At 48.6% G+C, this 20173-nt stretch overlaps 1 protein-coding gene across 1 annotated transcript in view; it reads left to right on the plus strand.

Moving 5' to 3' along the window:
* The window catches only part of GREB1 (growth regulating estrogen receptor binding 1), a 71330-nt gene extending 55821 nt beyond the window's left edge, over positions 1-15509 (plus strand). The window contains exons 24-32 of the mRNA XM_078055981.1: positions 117-259; positions 3438-3599; positions 5290-5494; positions 5861-6035; positions 8284-8502; positions 9362-9497; positions 11732-11932; positions 12386-12524; positions 13679-15509. Coding sequence (XP_077912107.1) covers positions 117-259; positions 3438-3599; positions 5290-5494; positions 5861-6035; positions 8284-8502; positions 9362-9497; positions 11732-11932; positions 12386-12524; positions 13679-13842 — 1544 coding nt within the window. The 3' untranslated portion in view covers positions 13843-15509. The remainder of the gene's footprint in view (positions 1-116; positions 260-3437; positions 3600-5289; positions 5495-5860; positions 6036-8283; positions 8503-9361; positions 9498-11731; positions 11933-12385; positions 12525-13678) is intronic.
* Positions 15510-20173: the final 4664 nt, after the last annotated feature.

Consider the following 20173-nt stretch of genomic DNA (forward strand, 5'->3'; position numbering starts at 1 on the left):
GGGTGCCGTCACGGGAAGTCCTATTACAGCACCTCCGTTCCTTGCGATCGGAAGAGCAGCGCGGAGGGCAGGCTTGTTCCGCTTGCAGCCGCCCTGTGACGCTGCGTTTCCTGCAGACAGGGGCACGTCCCGGAAGCCCGAGGAGCTCTACGTGCGGCGTCAGACGGCGCGGATGAGGCTGTCCAAGTACGCGGCGTACAACACATACCACCACTGCGAGCAGTGCCACCAGTACATGGGCTTTCACCCCCGCTACCAGGTAGGCCGCGGGGCACGGGGCCGAGTCTCCAGGAGCCCTGGAGCGGGCAGCTCTCCCGCACGCTCCATTTTGGCCGACACCCTTGGTTCTCTCTTCTCCTGATGTTTTCAGTTTTCATTCCAGAGCAGGATGTGGAAAGTTCTGGAAGCCTTTGCTTCCCGGTCTACGTGTATCTCCAGTTCCCTTCAGTGATCTCCAGAGTTATTGCTGACAGCACAGAAACCGTGATTCTCCTGGGATTACACGTTTACTGGTGGCAGAGTTAACTGACTGTGCATGTCTTCATTTTCTTGACGTTCTAGCAGTTTCTGAAGTGAGTTCAGTGCAGCAGACTGAGTGCTGATGTACCAGTCAGAGCGATGAATAAACTCTGTCCCCATAGTCAAGACTCACAGTCTGGGGATGGAGAGATGCACGGGCACAAAACCTCAGAACAATGAGGGGCTGGCAGGAAAGGCAGTACTGGTGAAGCGTAGAAATTATGTAGAGAAGGCGAGCAGTGTGCACTTACTGAGCACCTACTGCATGCCAGGCAACGTGCTAGGCACTTTTGATATGTCAGTACTTCCTCTAACCTTTTTACGTGCTAGAAAATGATACTTTAGACACTGGGGTAAATGGATAAGGCTACTGACCCCGGGCTCTGGCTGGTCACCTGGAGGTGTCCGTGTTTAAGCTACACCTTCACCCATTCAACACCCACCAGAGAGGAAACTCTCCTGTCTGGTTTCTTACTTAATTCTCACTAAAACCCTGCAAGGCAATAACATTATCCCCATTTTATAAATGAAGATACTGTCTTGGGCGGGGAGCAGAGGAGAGGGTTTTGAAGAATCAATAAGGATTTGCCAAGGGACCGAGGCAGATAAGAGAGGGAACCCGTGTCACCAGTAGAGGGGAGACATGGGGTCTCTGGGGGAATTAGAAGTGATTTTAGTCGGGCATCGCTGGACCCTAAAGTGCAAGGGGTGGGTGGTCCCAGGAGAGGACACTGGGAAGGTGGGCCAAGAGAGTACACCACAAAAGGCATCAGGTTCAGTCAGAGAAGGACAAATACATATGATCTCACTCCTATGTGGAATTTAAGAAACAAAACAGATGAAAGTAGTGGCGGAAGGGAAGGAAAAATAAAATGAAATAAAAACAGAGAGGGAGGCAAACCATAAGAGACTCTTAACTCTAGGAAACAAACTGAGGGTTGCTGGAGGGGAGGTGGGTGGAGGGATGGGGTAATGGGGGATGGGCATTAAGGAGGGCACATGATGGTATTGTACACAATGGGCAAATCACTAAATTCTACCCCCAAAACTAATAATACATTCTATATGTTAACTAAATTGAATTTAAATAAAACATTTTAAGAAAAGGCATCAGGTGCTGTGGGGAAGGCGGAATGGGGACATTTTCAGGGAGAACTCCAAGGAGTGGTCTAATGTGGGCAAAGCTGCATTTTGCAAGTTCACAGAGGGCCTGTGAGGCCGGTCATGAAGAAGCAGATAGCAGGCAGGATTTTACAGTTAGTGTTTCATTTCGGACCTAAGTGAGGGAAAGGGGAGGAAGGAGCAGCTGGGGCAGCTGGAGGTGGTGGGAGCCAGTCAGACACCTACGAAGCCCCCAGGGGTGTGCAGGATAGCTCAGGCCCTTGGCTGCTTCCAGAAGGCTCTGCGGCAGCCTGAGCACGGGCTTGCCAGCTCTGTCCCTTTTGCAGGGGGGAACAGCAGATAGTGGCTTTAATTTTCCCAAGTCTGCCCAGCCTGGAGCTCAGCTCTCACTGAAGTAGCATCAAGACCGATTTTTTTTAAACTATTCAGTTGTACTGGAGACAAAATTAGAAAATGCATATGAGCAGTTTTTTAAAGAATTAAAAATAGTAATTCTGTTTGTTCCAGATAAGCTGTCCTAACATTTCCTCCTTGGAGATGAAATTTTTCTTTCAAAGCAGAGAAAATATAAGTGAAAACGTTCTCTTAATTTTGAAATTTAAAGAACCGGAGGAGACTCATGGGTTTTAGTCACAGTCACTTCGGTCGGTGTCCGGAGTGAATTAACAGAACCGAGCTCTGGAGACCCTGGGCTCCGGCTGGACTGCGCCCCCGTGTCCAGGGGCGCTCAGGTCTGGGGGCCACGGTCGCAGGGGGCTCAGAACCAGGCCACGTGAGGAGTGCTGAAGGGCACACGCCTGCTCCCTGCTGGCCTTTCCAGCCTCAGTTCCCCCTGCTGTCTTTCCCCCTCTCTCAAGCCTCCCTGATCTTTTTAATGAAGCTTCCTCAGTTACGTCCCCCTTTGCTCCCTCCCCAAGTCAAAATCTATTTCTGTCTCCTCTCTGCTCCCAAAGGGCTCTGTGGTTCTAGTGGAGCCACAGTAGGAGTTTATAGTTGGGGTGTCGTGTGTGGTCTGCTTTCTCCAGGCCTTGGGGATTCTCAGGAGTGCAGCGCACATGCTAGTTGCCAGTCTGGGGAGGGGCTGTCCACTGGAGGCGGAGGGGGGTCAGGGAAGGAGGCTTGGGCAGAGCCATGTGGCACGGGGGTGGGGGGGTGTCACACCAGGGGGCAGTGCAGGCAGACAAGGGATGAGGGGATGGGAGGGTAGGCCTGGGGATAGGAGTGAACCCAAGATCTCTGAGTGTCAGTTTCCACATCCATACAGTGGGAATGGGGACGGTACCTGCTTCATAGGATTGTTCGTTACGGCACCATAGGGATGGAAGGGGGCCCAGACAGAGTGAGGGTGACAGGAGTGTACAAGTGTATGCACTCACTGACACGGTTTTATTAATATGTTGCTATGCATAATGCCTGTGATGGAAAAATACATTTATTAGAATTAAAAAATGAGATCTATGGTGTGAAAGCTTTTGTTGGTAACCTAGCATGCCTCTGGGTCAAATCCAGAGTCCAGAAGGGCTTGGCGTCTAAAGGGGCGTCACTGGGTGAAGCACGATCAGAATTAAAGATGGGAAGGTCTCCGTCTGAGTGGGTGTGGGCTCCACTGTGTCTGCCCAGTAACGAGACCTGGGTGTCCACACTTTGTACCGGAGTCAACCTGTGGTGGGTTTCTCGTGCTGTGTGGGGCGGTGGCAATGAGCTTTGTGTTGTCATGCCCACGATGGGCCTGGGTTCTTCTGGGAAGTAACACCGGACTCTGATGACAAGCTCTGTCCTTTCCCCTCACACCTCAGCTCTATGAGTCCACCCTGCACGCCTTTGCCTTCTCTTACTCCATGCTAGGAGAGGAAGTCCAGCTCCACTTCATCATCCCCAAGTCCAAGGAGCACCACTTTGTCTTCAGCCAACCCGGAGGCCAGCTGGAGAGCATGCGGCTGCCCCTTGTCACAGACAAGGTACTGGCTCTGAGTCCGGGGGTGACATCACAGTGGCCGCGAGTGACCGTTGAGCAGGAGACCGGAGCTGCCTGATGAGTCAGGGGCAGGTGGGGCAGGTGGGGCAGGTGGGGATGGATACGGTGATTGGACTTGGAGGAGGCTGGGGAGCGCTTGGGCTTTAGGGTCACTCCGACTCCAGTTTGAACCTCGCTCTCCCATTTTTGAGTTGTGTTATTGAACCTGTCCCTGAATACTGCTGAGCCTCAGTTCCCTTGTCTGTGAACTTGGGCAGTAGTAATTCTTGCAGGAGCTTCCGGTGAGCATGATTTGGAATGACCGACGTAGGGCACTGCACAGTGCCTGGAGGATGACAGGTGCTCCGTAGATGTTCATCCCTTCCCCACCTTGTCTTTACTGCTGTTACAGAACATCTGAAACAGGCCGAGGTAGTAGAATAGTGTAGTGGCCCCTGCAGGCCTGTTACCTAGCCTAGTGTCTCACAGCCAGCCTCGATCCGTCTGTCCTTCTCTTCTGCCTTCCTCTGTTATTTGGAAGCGAATCCCAGATGGTGCATCACGTCATCCATAAAAGATAAACTTTCTCCCTTTTGAAGAGGGTGTTCTTCATAACTCATTGTGTCTGTGACCGGCGTCCTTAGGGACGCTCCTCCTAGGGATGCCTGCTTTGGTAGATCAGCCTGACACTCTCAGGGTCAGCTTGCTGCCCTCCCACCAGCCCCAGCCAGTGTCAGCCTTGTGTGGAACGCTGCTTTTCCTTCTCTGGGTGAGAGGGCCAGTATGATGGGGTTTGAATTGCCTTTCAGACCCAGCAGGCTTCTATCGAGCATTGAAAACATTTGTAAACAACCAATGGGGCCTTTATTATAGGGTGTCTCCTACTCCGTGGGCTGGGGTGGGCTGTTGCCCTGGTGGAGGATTTCTCTGTTAGCCCCCTCACTTTTCCAGCCAGTGCCCACCAGAACTTCTGGGCACCAGCTACATCACAGCCTTGTAGTGGGTGCTCTGAGGAACTCAGAAGGAGTAGAAGACCTAGCTCGGCCAGACTGGAAGAAAACCTAGTTATTTATATAAAAGATTCACAACCCAAGTGTATAAGGAGCTAGACTGTATGGATAAGGGATTGAGGGATTTAAATCATCCAGAATAACATATACTCAGCACACAGTCGATGCTAATTTGGCAGGGTAATGCATTTGGGTAATTGATAGATGCTAGTTAGTTTGGGTTGCATAAGAAAACCATTCCCAAACGAGTACTTACTTAGCTTCTGATTCTCTGGGCTAGCAGCTTGGGCTTGGTCCCGCCGTGTGGTGACCCTGGCTTGGATGCGCTCACTCACGTCTATGCTTAGCTGCCAGGTCGGCTCGGGGATGGCCGGGGAGGGTGGTTACCGTGGGGTGCCCGTCCCGTCTCTGCTCCCTGTGGTCTCTCCTCCTCCAGCCGCCAGCCCCAGCTCATCCGTGAGAGGGTTCTAAGAGAGGGCAGAATGTGTCCGTCCTCTGGAGGCCAGGCTTGGAACTGGCATACCATCATTTTCACTGTTTTTTTGGTAAAAGCAAGTCCCAAGGCTAAGCTGGATTCTAGGCTCCATCATTTGATGGAAGAGGCTGCAGAGTCACTTTTCAAAGGGAGGGGAGTGATTGTGACCATGTTTACAAACACTTCCCCTCGTTATTCCTGTTTTCCAGAGTCACGAATGTATAAAAAGTCCGACATTCACTCCAACCACTGGCCGTCACGAACATGGACTCTTTAATCTGTACCACGCTATGGATGGTGCCAGCCATTTGCATGTGCTGGTTGTCAAGGAGTATGAAATGGCTATTTACAAGAAATACTGGCCCAACCACATCATGCTGGTGCTCCCCAGTATCTTCAACAGTGCTGGAGTTGGTAGGCATTGTTTAACTTGCCCTACTCGGTAAAATTTCTGTGAATGGAGGCTCGGGAGAATATTCTAGAGATGAACATGCTTAACATTTTTCATCAAGCTTTTTGATTTTTAACACTGCTTTGATCTGCTGGAATATTCTTTCTTCTTTGATGTTGGGTTATTGGCTTAATTCACATTCTCTGTGATCAGCAAGGAGAAGCAGACAGGTGTGTGTGCAGGTTGGTGACGGAGATGAGAACCATCGGGAGCTGGCTGGTCTCAGGGTGGGCCTTGATGAGCCGCTCTAATTCTCACCGGGGCTCTGGTCCTGTGTGGGTGTCCCCGGAGGACAGACCGGAGAGTGGGAGTGGTTTTGCCCATTTCAGGTGCCGCCCATTTCCTGATCAAGGAGCTGTCTTACCACAACCTGGAGCTGGAGCGGAACCGGCAGGAGGAGCTCGGGATCAAGCCACAGGACATCTGGCCTTTCATCGTGATCTCCGACGACTCCTGCGTGATGTGGAACGTGGTGGACGTCGACTGTGGCGGGGAGAGAAGCAGGTGAGACGCCTCCCCCGACCCTGTTCCTTTTCAGCGGGGGAGTCTCAGCCACCATCTGAGGACCACGGGGGGGACACCTCATCTTAGAAGGCATGGTGTGTGGTGGACAGGGCCCTGCATGGGGCAGGCTCCTGTTCCAAGCCCAGCTTTATTTTGAGTTTTTAATTGTGTTGATGTATCATCAATACAGAAAATCACACAACATATAGTCACTATATGTACCTACGGGGTTGTCTGGGTGGCTCAGTCCATTAAGCATCTGACTCTTGATTTCGGCTCAGGTCACAATCTCAGGGTCGTGAGATCGAGCCCCATGACGGGCTCCCCGTTCAGTGGGGAGTCTGCTTCTCTCCCTCTCCCTCTGCTCCTCCCCTCCCCTCCTTCTCTTCAGGCACACAAGCACTCTCTCTCTCAAATAAATAAATCAATCTTAAAAAAAATAAAGTATATGGGGCGCCTGGGTGGCTCAGTTGGTTAAGCAACTGCCTTCGGCTCAGGTCATGATTCTGGAGTCCCGGGATCGAGTCCCACATCGGGCTCCCTGCTCAGCAGGGGGTCTGCTTCTCCCTCTGACCCTTCTCCTCTCATGCTCTCTGTCTCCCATTCTCTCTCTCAGATAAATAAATAAAATCTTTAAAAAATAAAAAAAATAAAAAAAAAAATAAAGTATCCACAAAAAATGAAAGTATGATACATATCCAGAAATTTTCACACACTGAACACCCATTTAACTAATTCCTGTTTGAAGAAATGGAACATCACGAGTGCCCTAGAAATTCCCTCCTATAGCCTTCCAGACCCTGCCCCCTACCCCAGCCTAACTCCTAAGGCCCAGGTGTATTTTCATTTGCTGTGTGACATTAGGGTAACAACTGAACTCTTTTTGGGTTCTAGTTTCCTCATCTTTTGAAGGGCACTAAGACCTGTGCTGGAGGTTTGTCGTGAGGGTAACTTAGACTCTGAATGGCGTGCCTGGAGGTGGGCAGGAGGGCAGCACGGGTGGAAAGGGCTCGGTAGATAGACTCCCAACATCATTGGTAAAATAGTTCCTTTTGTGATTTTGCCACATGAATGTTTCAGTTTAGTGTTGCCTGATTATTTTTGGCTTTTTTTTTTAAATGTTTTTAAAGATTTTATTTATTTATTTGAGAGAGAAAGAGAAAAAGGAACAGGGGAAGGAGCAGAGGGAGAGGGAGAAGCAAACTCCCCCCTGAGCAGGGAGCCCGATGAGGGGTTTGATCCCAGGACTCCAGGATCATGACCTGAGCCGAAGGCAGACATTTAACCGACTGAGTCATCCAGGTGCCCTTTGTTGTTGTTTTTTTTTAAGAGACATTAGGTTCGTTTACTTCTTTTATGTCACTGATATCCTAATGAAACAATGACCACTGATCACTGTTTTTCTAGAAAAAGGTGTTTTCTGAATGATAGAGCTACATGTGGCTTATGGGAGTAGCAATTCCGCTTTGCTTCCAATATTCTCCCAGACAGTCTTCCAAAGGCAAGAGCTTGGCCAAGGGCTGAGACGGGGAGAGAACTGGCTTTCATTCTGCCTTCCTGAATTCCATTCTGAAGCAGCAGTTAACGTCCTGGGGTTTGGGGCTGGCCAGGGCCCTGGGGAGTTTATTGAAGCCCCTTGGTGGGGGAAAAGCAAGCTGGGGTCCAGAAGAGTTGAGCCGCGTGCCTGGGCCCAACTCCTCGCCCTGGAGCCCCTGCCGTCAGCCCCCTCCCTGGTCATCAGGTGTCCCTGTTGTCTTCACGGACCACAGACACTGGCAGTCCAGTTGGGGTGGGCGTTGGTGCACTACTTTCTTCCTTCCCATCCCCTCCCTGGAACGCATGGTGGAAAGCTTGGCGCTCTCCCCACCGCTTGACCTTCACGTCTGCAAACCGGAAATGCAAAGCGTTTTAGCACGGGATGGGAAGAAGGGCTTCGGAGACAGCATTGTTTGAATCCAAGTCCTGTTGAGTCACACCGGGCAAGTTACTCAGAGCCTCTTTTTCCTCATTGGTAAAACGGGGGTGATATGTCCATGGCATGAGATTGCCGTGAGGATAAATGATAGTAGATGTGACGTGCCCGGGCTGGCGCCTGGCACTCGGGGGTGGTCGTGACAGATTCCAGCCGACCAGCCCTACCTACCGGCACATAAGCTCCCGTTGGAAAGCAGCCCCCAGGCCAGAGCCAGAGGGCCTTGCTGCTCTTGGCGCCTCAACCCAGGGACGTCAATCTTCCTCTTTCGAGCAGGGACTTTTCCTGGTCAGAAAGAAACGTGTCTTTGAAGCACATCATGCAGCATATCGAGGCGTCCCCCAACATCACCCACTACGCCCTGATTGGCATGCGGAAGTGGTCCAGCAAGACGGGGAGCGGTGAGGTGCGTGAGCCCTTCTCCCGCTGCCACGTGCACGACTTCATCATCCTGAACGTGGACCTGACCCAGAATGTGCAGTACAACCAGAATCGGTGAGTCCTGCCCGGCTGCGGCCGTCAGCACAGCCCGCGGGCCCAGGGCCCTCCAGCCCATAGCACTGGTCTGGCCCTGCTTTCAGCCCTCAGGTTTAAAAAAAATTTGGCATCGTATAATTTTGTGGAGGGGAGATTTGCATAAGATCCTGCAGTTTCCTTCCTCAGTCCACGTAGTGACAACATATGTGCTACATTGTTTCTCTTGCTTTTTTGTCTCCTTCTTGGAACACATTGCTTTAAAACTGAAAAGTAACTTCCGTGTGATACCCTCTCCAGGTCTAGTCACAGAAGCGCTCACATCTGAAGAATAACCCACTTGCTAACACTTACCAGGCGTCTCCGTAGGCCAGGCGGTGGGCACACAGCCAAGATGGCCCTTGTAGGAGCGTCCATCTGGAAGCCAGGCCGCCCTGCTGGGAATCGGGGTTCTGCCACTTACCAGCTTTGCATTTTAGGCACAGGCCTTCCATCTCTGAGCTTTGTTTTCCTTGGCTGTAAAAAGTGGCTCCTGTTTTTATTCCGGGCAGTTTGTTGTTTTCTCTTTAAGCAGTAGATGAAAACCAGTGTTCGTGGAGTCCCTCGCGCAGGGCCTGTGGCATCGGGTCAGCCCCTGGGCGTGCTTCTGTCCCGTTAGCCTCGGGTATGCTGCCCGCCCTGGGGCAGACAAGCTACAGCTGGGCCTGCTCTCCTTGTTTGTTTTGCCTTATTCACATGCCTCTGTACGGTAGGAAGGAGCCTACCCCACCACTGGACGCCCCGCCTCCACAGGGGCACACCCTCCACGTGGCTGGTGGGGTGTGTGGGGGGTGGACGGCTGCATCCAGTCCTATCCGCTCCCTCCTTTGCTTCTGAGCAGGTTCATGTGTGACGATGTGGACTTCAACCTGCGCGTGCACAGCGCCGGCCTCCTGCTCTGCCGATTCAACCGCTTTAGTGTGATGAAGAAGCAGATTGCAGTGGGTGGGCAGAGGTCCTTCCACATCACGTCCAAGGTGAGTGCGCCCACCGAGTCTGTTGCCAGGGCTGCCGTGGTGTGCGAACAGGCTGGGAGCTGGGGGGAGGCCGGTCCGTGGCGTGGGCTTGATCGCTGGCTGGTGTGAGTAAAGGGTTTTAATTGGGAGCCTCGGGAAGGGAAACGTGCTGTCGGGTTTCTCTTGAACTCAGGTTCTCATCAGCACCTGGTACACATCCTGCCTACACTCCCGCCGCCGACCTAGCTGTCCTGTCGCTGTGCTCTGTGCTCACTGGTCTGGCTTCCCTGCTGGAAAGAGCTCCTGGGGGCGCGGGGCGCCATGCTCATCTCCAGGCCTCCGGACAGGGCCTGGCCAAATAACTGAGCGCACCAACAGGCTGGCTCAGTAGCTGTGCTGTGCACGAGCCAGCCTCCTGGTGGGGAGAAACGTGGTCTGATTATGGCCGTGCTAGCTGCAGAATTGGAGGTGCAAAGTCGCAGCAAACCCTCAGAGGTCTGTGTCTTCCAGGAAGCCATATGGGGCTGGCATGTCTCTCCGATCCCTGGGCCAGAGCCCCATTCTCTGCTTTTTCCTTCCATCTCACTTGAATGTTGCCCTGATGCTGGACATCAGCCAGTCCCAATGCCACCTGCCTCCTCCCAGCCTCTGTCCTTCCTTGTCTCCACTAAATCCTCATGTGGTGGCTTACTTATCCTGAGCTGGGCCAGGTCTGAATTCGGATACCAGTCCCCAACCCCTACCCATCTGCCCCTTCCAATCAGCAGGGAGTGAAGCCTTCTTTGAAAGGGAAAGTCCATGCTCATTTCTCTTAAAAAGTAGCAAGACATTCAAATAAAAGGTCTGTACCTCCAGAAGAACTTGCGAATCATTAAGTCCTACCCACCCCCACCACTAAGATTTCTTACTGAAATTGTGTTAGATTTATAAGTTTAATTTTTAAAATTCTGATCTTTGTCACATTAAGTCTATCAAAGAGCCTGATGTGTTTTTGAAGATTTTATTTATTTGAGAGAGATCAACAGAAAGAGAGATCACGAACAGTGGGGAGGGGCAGAGGGAAAATCAGACTCCCCGCTGAGCAAGGAGCCTAATGAGGGGCTTGATCCCAGAACCCTGAGATCATGACCTGAGCTGAAGGCAGACGCTTAACTGACTGAGCCACCCAGGCACCTGGAGCCTGTTATGCTTTTAAAACTAATTTTTCTTTATATTCCTCAGTATCATTTTTTAGCTTATATATTTTATCTTCATTCCTATTTTGAACATCATCTTTTCCATTGGGTTTAGTTGCATGTTGATATATATAGGAGAGCTGGGAACATTTGGTAATCATTCATCTGAATGAAATAACTTATTTTCATTTACTCATTAAGTATTTACTGAACACACCGTCCCTTCAATCAGGAGTGTAGAGCCTTGCAGCTGAGGCAGATGTTAAGTAGGTAGCGAGGTGTCCTTGTGATAAGCACTGCTGGGGTGATGTTTGTCACAGGGAGACCTCCCCGTGCGAAGGGTGGGGGTGGGAGTCTGTGTGAGTGTCCCTGAGAAAGTGACATTAAAGCAGAGACCCGGGGGGGGGGTGGTGAGAAACGGCTTCATATCCAGGTTCAGGGAAGAATCTGGGCGAAGGAGCTGAGCGGCTGGGGCGAGGAGGTGAGTGTGGAAGAAACATAACGGGCAGGGAGAGTGGCAGAGATGGGCTGAAGAGAGTAGGCAGGGCCTTAACAGCCATGGGAACATTCTGGACTTTCTGTAGGAGTAATGAGAAACCACTGATGGGTGTCCAGCGGAGGATTTGATGAGTTTGATTTATGTCGACAGTCCGTCTGGCTGCAGCCTGGAAAGCGTGTTGGCTCTGGAGTAGGAGCTGGTGGGAGAGGATTGGCAGGGGTCAGCAGGAAGTGCAGCGGGGGTAGGTGGGAGGCGGATACGATCTGGGGGCCAGGAGGAGGCCGAACCTGCCCAGAAGTTTGCATCCTTCGATTTGGGGGAGAGTTCCCAAGCTCTGTGGGTTCTCTTGATTTTTCTAGACCAGACGGCCAGTTTTCTGCATGAAGTGATCACTGTGGCAATTCTTCCTGATCACATTCATTAGTTTCACTTGGGGAAAAGCCCAATTTTTCTTAATAGAGAATTTTATGATTGAAGGTTGGGTTCTCCCCTGCCAGCCCTACCCTGCGACTGAGCCTTCCGGGCCAGGGCCACTGCCCCCGCCCCCAGAAGCCTGGCTGACCCCACGCCTCCCCGCGCAGGTGTCCGACAGCCCCGTGCCCGTCGTGCCGGCCCAGTACATCTGCGCCCCGGACAGCAAGCACACGTTCCTCGCGGCCCCCGCGCAGCTGCTGCTGGAGAAGTTTCTGCAGCACCGCAGCCACCGCTTCTTCCCGCTGTCCCTGAAGAACCGCAGCCACCCTGTGCTCTCGGTCGACTGCTACCTTAACCTGGGACCTCAGGTGACTTTCAGAACCCCCCCCCCCCCGGCTGAGCCCACGAGTCCGCCATGTTCCTAAAACAGATGCGCCACCGTCCAGGACTCGGACTTGTAACTGCTACTCAGCTCCTTTGCCTCTGGTGTTTACCTCCCTTTATAGCTGAGAGAGTTTAAATGCTTTGCCCCTGATACCATAAATTAGGAATGAAAGCCGACTCTGATGCCAAAACGCTTCTGATGCTCGGATGAATTAGTGAGTAGATAATCGGGAGAAATTTCCTGGAACTGATTTTTAGGATTTAGATTTGAAAATGACACTAAATATCGTCTCTGCACCTGCCCCCTTCCCCCCCTCCCCACCAGCAGCCTTGAGCTTGACCAAGCAGTTAGTCTTTGTTGGATGCAAAGCCCTAGCGTCATGTGGTTGAGAATTTCAGGGAAAACAATGGTTTCTCTTGGATTTCTTCTTTTTCAGATTTCTGTGTGCTATGTGAGCTCCAGGCCCCACTCTCGAAACATCAGCTGCTCTGACTTCATGTTTAGTGGACTCTTGCTGTACCTCTGTGATTCTTTTGTGGGAGCTAGCTTTTTGAAAAAGTTTCATTTTCTGAAAGGTAACTGCTCATACCTTCTACTCTGGACCTTGATTTGAATGCCTTTCATTACCCAGTGCATCTGAGGAGGTGACTTCTGGTCCTCATCCTTACTTGCCTGTGGGTAAACGGAGGCTCAGAGAGGAAATATGACTGCCCCAATTATCCAGGAAAGTACAAGAAGGCTGGGATGCAATCCCAGGGTGACTCTCATTCCCTTGTACCTGCCTGGGTAGAGACAAGACACATCCCCTTTCTTTTAGGCAAAGAGATAGTTTCACCTTCTGTGTTCCTCTTCAGCCCAGATTCTTAGCATCAGCACCCAGTTCCCTCAGTTCCTTCCTCCTGGTACCCAAGTTCTTCCTCCTCGTCTCGGGGGTGTTGCCTACTCTTTGCCTTTTACTCTGACCTCCCTCCTTCTGTAGCTGTTGTCATGCTAGAGGTGTTGAGAGTGACAGACATTGATTCTATAGGACATAAAAAAATGGTTTCCAGCCAGCTGGGATCCCTCACCGATCTGCACTTAACCCTGGGCGTCTTCACTCTGACTTTCTCGAGCAGGTGTTTCCTGAGCACCAATGCTCTAAAAGGCTTGGGAAGTAAGAGGTTTCTAACACAGTCTTTGCCTTCGGGAAACATTTTGTGTAACAGGAGGACAGGATGTGTGGGTAGGAGGGAGACAGACCAACAGAATGAACGGATGAACAAGCCAGAGTGATGGATCGATGATTCAAGAAGTGGAGAGAAGGGAGAATTCCCAAGGCTGGGCGGGGAGCGGGGGTTGCTGCGTCGGGCCTGGATGCAGGCAGCTTGCATGGGATGAGAAGGTGGGGTCCCGCTGGGAGGCGGGCTAGCACAGGGCAGTTCACACAGGGCTGGAGCTGGGACCACTTGGTTTGCGATCAGAGCCATGTGTCTGCTTCTGGTTCTCTCCCCTTCCTTCCCCCTACTTCTTTCTGGACCTTTCTTCTGGCCTCCCCAACTAACAATCGCACTGTGTGTCCTGTTAAGATTATGAAGTGTTCCAAAAGTCACAGGAGGCCACCTGGTGGTCTGGTCCTTTCCTCCCAAGCAGCATCATATTTCCTTATTGCAAGTAGAGTGCAGGCGGTCGCTTGCATTTGGATAAACTCACCTGTTTTCTTCAACGCCTCTGCCATTGCTCGTGCATGCAGGTGCCACCCTGTGCGTCATCTGTCAGGACCGGAACTCCCTGCGGCAGACGGTGGTCCGCCTCGAGCTGGAAGACGAGTGGCAGTTCCGGCTGAGGGATGAATTCCAGACCGCCAACGCCAAGGAAGACCGGCCGCTCTTCTTTCTGACGGGGCGGCACATCTGAGGGCGACAGCAGCAGGTTCTCTGCAAGAGTGGAGCCTTCAGAACCTCATGCGCTTGAGGCTACAGGAAATCTGAGATCCCTGGGTGCTTGAACTGGAACGGCCCCGGGACTGGTGTGCTGCCCCCTCGTGCTGTGTGCTGGGAACCCTGGGCCGGGACGTGCACGGAGTCTTAGCGAGAGCAACGAGGAGGAGTTGGTGGTGAGCAGGAGCGCAAACCCATGCCTGCCAGTTACCGGGCCAGACCACGTGGCCCTGGGCTCTGTTGAAGCCTGTTTCATGAAGAACAAACTGTTGCCTGCTGTCATGTCATCCATGTGCTTCCATGGACAAACCTGACTTTTCTCTTAGTGCTAAAGGATCGCTCTTGGATTTTCTCACAGAGGAGCCAGTATTTTGGGTGAAGGATAGGATTTTGGCTATGTGGGTTTCCTTATCACCTACTACAAAGCAATATTCCAGAAGAACATTTTAAGTACAAAGGTTGGAGATAGGAAGAAACTAAGGTCATTTCCTAAGAATTATGTAATTGCCTACAAGTTTGCTCTTCTAGAAGCTAGCCCAAAGGCATCAACTCTAATAAAGTAAAGCAAATGGTTTTACATCAGAGCACATATGATTCTATTAAAATAAAATAGTATAGGGTCAATACCCTACCTCTTAGAAAGGGCAAAAGTGAAAAGAAACTTTCTTTAAAACAAAAAGGGTTTCAGAAAGGAAATTAGGGTTGCTGAGGTTGACCTGAAGAGACAGACTTTGCCTTACAAAGGAAAGAGGACCAAATTGCTTGCTTTGAAACAACAAACACAACCAAAGTGACATAGAAAATAGTTGGTAAGAGCTAAACTTTTGACTGTAATTTACTGAAGCTCAGTTTTTCGTTCCTTAAATAGCTTGTTTTCTCTTATGAGTTCTTGGCCTCAATCAGAGTGGAAGGGGGCAGAGCAGAGAAGACAGCAGGAATGTTCCATGATGCTCACCGGTCCATTTGTCTGCCAGAATGTGTATCAAGCCAGCGTGTTAGAGTCTCCAACCACAGGCCACGCGTTGGACCATGTGCTTTTACAGTTAGGATCCTGCTTAGTCCTTCCAACAGCCCGCGTGGGTGCAGTTTTTCTCCACTTGGAAGACGAGAGGGTTCAGATGCAGAGAGCATATACCTCTCTAAGATCACAGTGCAGGAGAGGAGCGGAAGGATGGACGAGTAGACTCCTGCATCCTGGACCAGAGTCTGTCTTGCCCTGCACCACAGTGCTTTTGGAGTGTCCCTAACTGAAGAAAGAATTTAAAGATATTTAGAAATGAACCATCAGAAGGCATTCCGACACATCCATCTCAGACATTTATAAGCACTCTAATGGATAACTGTCCAAGAAGAAATTATTTTAAAAGATGATGCCAAAGAGTTAATCTTTTTTTTTCCCCTAAGGAAAAAAAAAAAGCCCACGAGTATAAAAGATTAGTTCAATGTTTATAAAACGATCACTTTGTATATGCCATTATTCCTATCTTGGAATAAAAACTTACCTTCTTTAGTTATATTTGTCTTTTGTGAATAGCAGCTTCTGTGCTACTCTTCCCATTTTATTAATTTAAACTTGAAAAAAAAACCCAAAATATTCTTGTTTGTTCCAGCCTTATAAATAAAAGATAGAGTGCACTTATGGTTTCTTTGGTAAGTATTAATTGCATTATTTTGAGAGGAAATAGTGTGGCCAGTGATCTCCAGGGGCTCCCTGTTAAAATCTCAGAAAAGACAGTTTTAGAAAGGAAATGATAAATCCATAAAAATAAACATATATTCACATGTGGAGGAATCTCTGAAAGAGAAAAGCAGACAAAATTAGGTGTACAGAAGAGCAGAAATGAAGGAAAGCACAGCTCAGACCATGCAGAGAAACCTGCATGGGAAGATGGGGTCAGGGGTGCTGTGTGCTTCAGAGTGGCTAAGGAAGCTGGAAGGGGGCCTGGGGCATTCATCAGGGTGATTATAGTTTAGGGCAGCTGGGCTATTCGATTCCTTCCAGCTCTTCTGCAACACTTACAGATGCCACCAACGTGGGCTGAGCAGGTGGCCGTTGCTAAGGCAGAGTGTGGAGCCTCAAGGAGGAGGGCATGGGGGTCCAGACTTTCGTGAAGACAAGCTTTTGGCACACCCCTCTCCAGGGCATTGTCCTGTCCCCCACAGTCATGTGGTGGCAGTTTACAGTAAACAAAATAAGCAAACAGGAACTCTCTAGTCTGGAAATCAACAAAAAACTAAGACTCCTGAAAAAGTAAATGTTATATAGTGAAGGGTGATAACCTCAATAAAGAGTCAATAAAGCAAACAGAATCCTATAAAACAAATGTGATTAAGATCAGAACACAGTGAAATTATATGGTATCCAGAACAAAAAAGATGGATTATAGATCTTAGAAATCAAAACTAAAACCTCAGTAGGCAGATGAAATAACCAGACAAGCTCAAGAGTAAAGTAGCCGGAAGGTGCAGCTGAGGCGTGGGGATGGTGTCTCTGAGAAGGCAGCAAACAGGAATGTTGGTGGTCTGTGCTAACACTTGACTGTTCCCCTTGCTCACGGCACATCAGCCATCTGGCTCTCCTGGCCCACTTGGCCACTCCCAGGCAAGTACCCACCTCAGGTCTGTTGCTTCCTCTGCCCAGAACGCTTCTTCCCTTCACATCACTCAGATCCCTCATAGGTCCCCTCCTTAATGAGGTCATCCCCAATAGAATACATTTTGTTTAGTGTTTTATTTGTCTTTCCCCATGGAAGTAGGAACTTTGTAAGACAAATTCACTGCTGTGTCCTTGAAGACTTGAATATGCCCAGCAAATGGTAGTGCTTGTGCCCATCAATGGACTCTTTTCTGTCTTAGGTGCTTCCAACATGGGAGCTGGGAGTGGGAGTGGCTGGTGATGGAGGAACTGATGAGTGAAATTGAGCTAAAATTCTTGATTTAATGGGATGGGATTGATTAACATGTTAGCAGAAAAGAAACATTTAAATATATGTTAAAAAATACAACAGTAATCTCTGGATGTCCAACATCTAAAAAGTAAAGGGAGAGCGACACCAAAAAAACCCAGTGTATGTGGTACAAGGGAAGAACAGGCTGGGGAGGGGAGAGAGAAGAAACTTGGTAAATAAAGTAGTTGACAGAAACACATCCAAATGTATCCCTCATCACAATAAACATAAATGGATTAAATTCACCTAATAGCAGCTGGAAGCTCTGAGACTGGGTTAGGAAAGCTAACAGAATGGGCTTCAAAATTGTGTTATACGCAAACAATGAATCATGGAACACTACATCAAAAACTAATGATGTAATGTATGGTAATTAACATAATAAAATAAAATTTAAAAAAATCCCTTTTGAAAGATAAAAAAATTTTTTTTTAGAAAATTAAATGGGTGAAGAGATACTTTAAAGTTCAAAGTTAAACCCAAAGAGATGATAATGGTCACAAAACTTTGTAGTTATGCCAGCACTGCTGTGAAATCTAGAAAGCTAGAACAGGAAAAGAATAGGGTAATAATGGAATAGTTGCATAACCATGATTGGAGACTAGTGCATCTCTCCAGAAATACAGACAGAAGACCAATAGAAATGAGAGTCGACCGACACAGCAACATGTGTGATTTAAAGTCATTAACCTCCAAAGAGGAGAGAATTCCTGTGGAATAGAAATTCCAGGAAACGTTCTGGAACCAGACAGAAGTGATGGTTGCATTACATTGTGAATGTGCTAAATGACAGTAATGGTAAATTTTACCTGTATTTTGCCATAATAAAATTAAAACTATTCCAGAGCATTGGAAGATACTGAAATCTGTACTTCTGCAAAATCAGAAATAATAATCACCCTCAAACCACATAAGAATAATAAATACACAGACGGTGGCTCTTTTTTCCTGAATACTTCCAGCAATTTGAGAACTCTTGCAGTAAAGGAAGAGAAATTGGGCTGTAAGAACAACGTTCACATGGATGTCAGAGTTCTCCCGGCAGATGTGGCAGAGAGAGGGCATGGAATTTGAAACCCAGAGACTTGGTTTCATGCCTTGATTCCTTTGCCAGGTCACCTGGCCCCCTGGAGAATGTGTTAGCTCTGAAATGAGTAACAGTCGGTAGCAAACATTTTTGAACACCTACTATGTGCCAGGCATTTAACTAGGTGACTGATTGCTTATTATTTAATCAACAATACTCTGAAGTAGATACCAGTGGGAACATCTTCAGATGAAAAAGCTATGGCTCAGCGAGTTTGAATGACTTGTCTAAGATCACACAGCTACCAAGTGACAGAACAAATCTAGATTCATGCCTACAGGTGTAAGCATTGTTCCACTAACATCACAGCTGCTTTCCATCTTGAGTAATTTACTTCCACCACATGTCTCATATTAGAAAGGGACTGTTGGCTTCAAAGGCTCTCTGTATGATAAAAGTATGGATCCAAAATTCTTTCATTGGGAGAGGTGTTGGGTTGCCTGTGGGAGGTAGTGCTGGATGCCAGCATATAGCCAATATATTACATTATGTATCATCCTGAGTCTGGGCAATCTCAGCATTAATGTTTAGAAACGTTTTAATAACAAGATTTGCAGTAAACCTTCCAGATCTGGCTTTAGAGTCTGCAACAGCTCTTTAAGGAAGACATGAACCAAGGGCACGTCCAATGTCAATGGCTTTCGTTTCTTTTTTAGTCTACTTGCTTAGGCAGACTTCCCAGCTCAGAAGGAATTAGCATTTTAATTAACAAAACAGTTGGAAAGCCAGTGCAGAGTTTTCAAGCCCTTCATGTCTAGAGAAGAAACAAGAATCCATGACTACATTTGTCATTCACTGAATATACTGTCCCAGTTTCCCTTTGCCTTTCTTTCTTTAAATTTCTCTCTCTTGGGATCTCTGGCCACTCTAACTCTGGTTCTTGCTCTATAAAAGGATCTTTCCCAAGGGTGGCAGTCCACCCTACTAAGAAGGGTGGGTTTGGTTGCTGTTTTGGGTTGAATCACATCCCCGAAAATATATCCAGGTCCTAACCCCGGATACTTAAGAATGTGATCTTATTTGGAAATAAGGTTGTTGCTCATGTAATTAGTTGAGATGAAGTCATACTGGAATAAAGTGGGCTCCTAATCCAGTATGGCTGGTGTCTTAAGAAGAGAGTGAGTAGCAGAGGAAGGCTGCCATGTAACCATCAAGACAGAGGTCGGAATGATGAACCAGCAAGCCAAGGATTGCTGGGAACCACCAGAAGCTGGAAGAAGCAAGGAAGGATTCTATTCTCAAGTCTTTGGGGAGCATGGCCCTGCTGACACCTTGATTTCGAACTTGTAGCTTTGAGAACTGTGAGAGAATAGATTTCTGTTGTTCTAAGCCACATACTTTGCAGTGCTAGGAAACTCATACAGGTGAGCAGTGCATCCTTCATCTTTCAAAGTTTGGTGGAAGTGTCCTAAAATTCTGGCACTGATGGGAAGTCATGGTTGTAAGACTAAGGCTGATGAAAGGAACACCTTTGGGGTCTCTTGATCTTAGCCAAGCAAGCCAACGGTCCAGCCAACCACACAAACAGCTTAAGTTGTTTAAATACAGAATTAGAAAGATAATTTGCATTTGGTGACCAAGAGCTTCCTTTATATTAATGACAGCCACTATTAACCGAGCTCTTTCTGGTGCTAGGTACTACACTTTCAAGCATTTTTTCATATTTATGATACCATTTAATTCTTGAAACCCAGGGGATAATTGTTACGATGTCTATTTCACAGACTCGACATGAGGCCCAAGCCAGTGAAGGAACTTAAGTCACACAACTAATAAGTGACAGAGGGAGGATCCATCACACGCTCTGGGCTCTCTGGACGATAGGGGGAACTTAATTTCTACTTGAAATTTGTTATTTAGATATCATACAAACAATATTATACCAACAAATTAGAGGAAAACAATGCAGGTTTCCCCGCCCTTCACCAGACATCTGAGTGTCTGCTGCATGGCAGGCATCATTAGGTTCAGATCCTGGCATGAAGAGAACAGAAACCACCCCTGTCCTCGGGTCACTTGTGCCTCCTTAGCAAACCCGCCATTTTCACTAAGGGCTTCTTCATTCTAGACCTTTTGTCTGCATCTGAATGATTTCTACATAATATCATCATGTATTTTTGTATCATGTTCTTTTTTAATAGTACAACCATAATGTTTATGTTGCTGAATAAGATTTATACTTATTATTTAATGGTGGCCTGACAAATAGAATTTGTGGAGTGGATTATCATGATTCACTCAGTTCCTTCATGTTGAGCCTTTTGTTTCTGTTG

This window comes from Halichoerus grypus, chromosome 10 (assembly GCF_964656455.1).
Source record: "Halichoerus grypus chromosome 10, mHalGry1.hap1.1, whole genome shotgun sequence".
Classification (NCBI taxonomy): Eukaryota; Metazoa; Chordata; class Mammalia; order Carnivora; family Phocidae; genus Halichoerus; species Halichoerus grypus.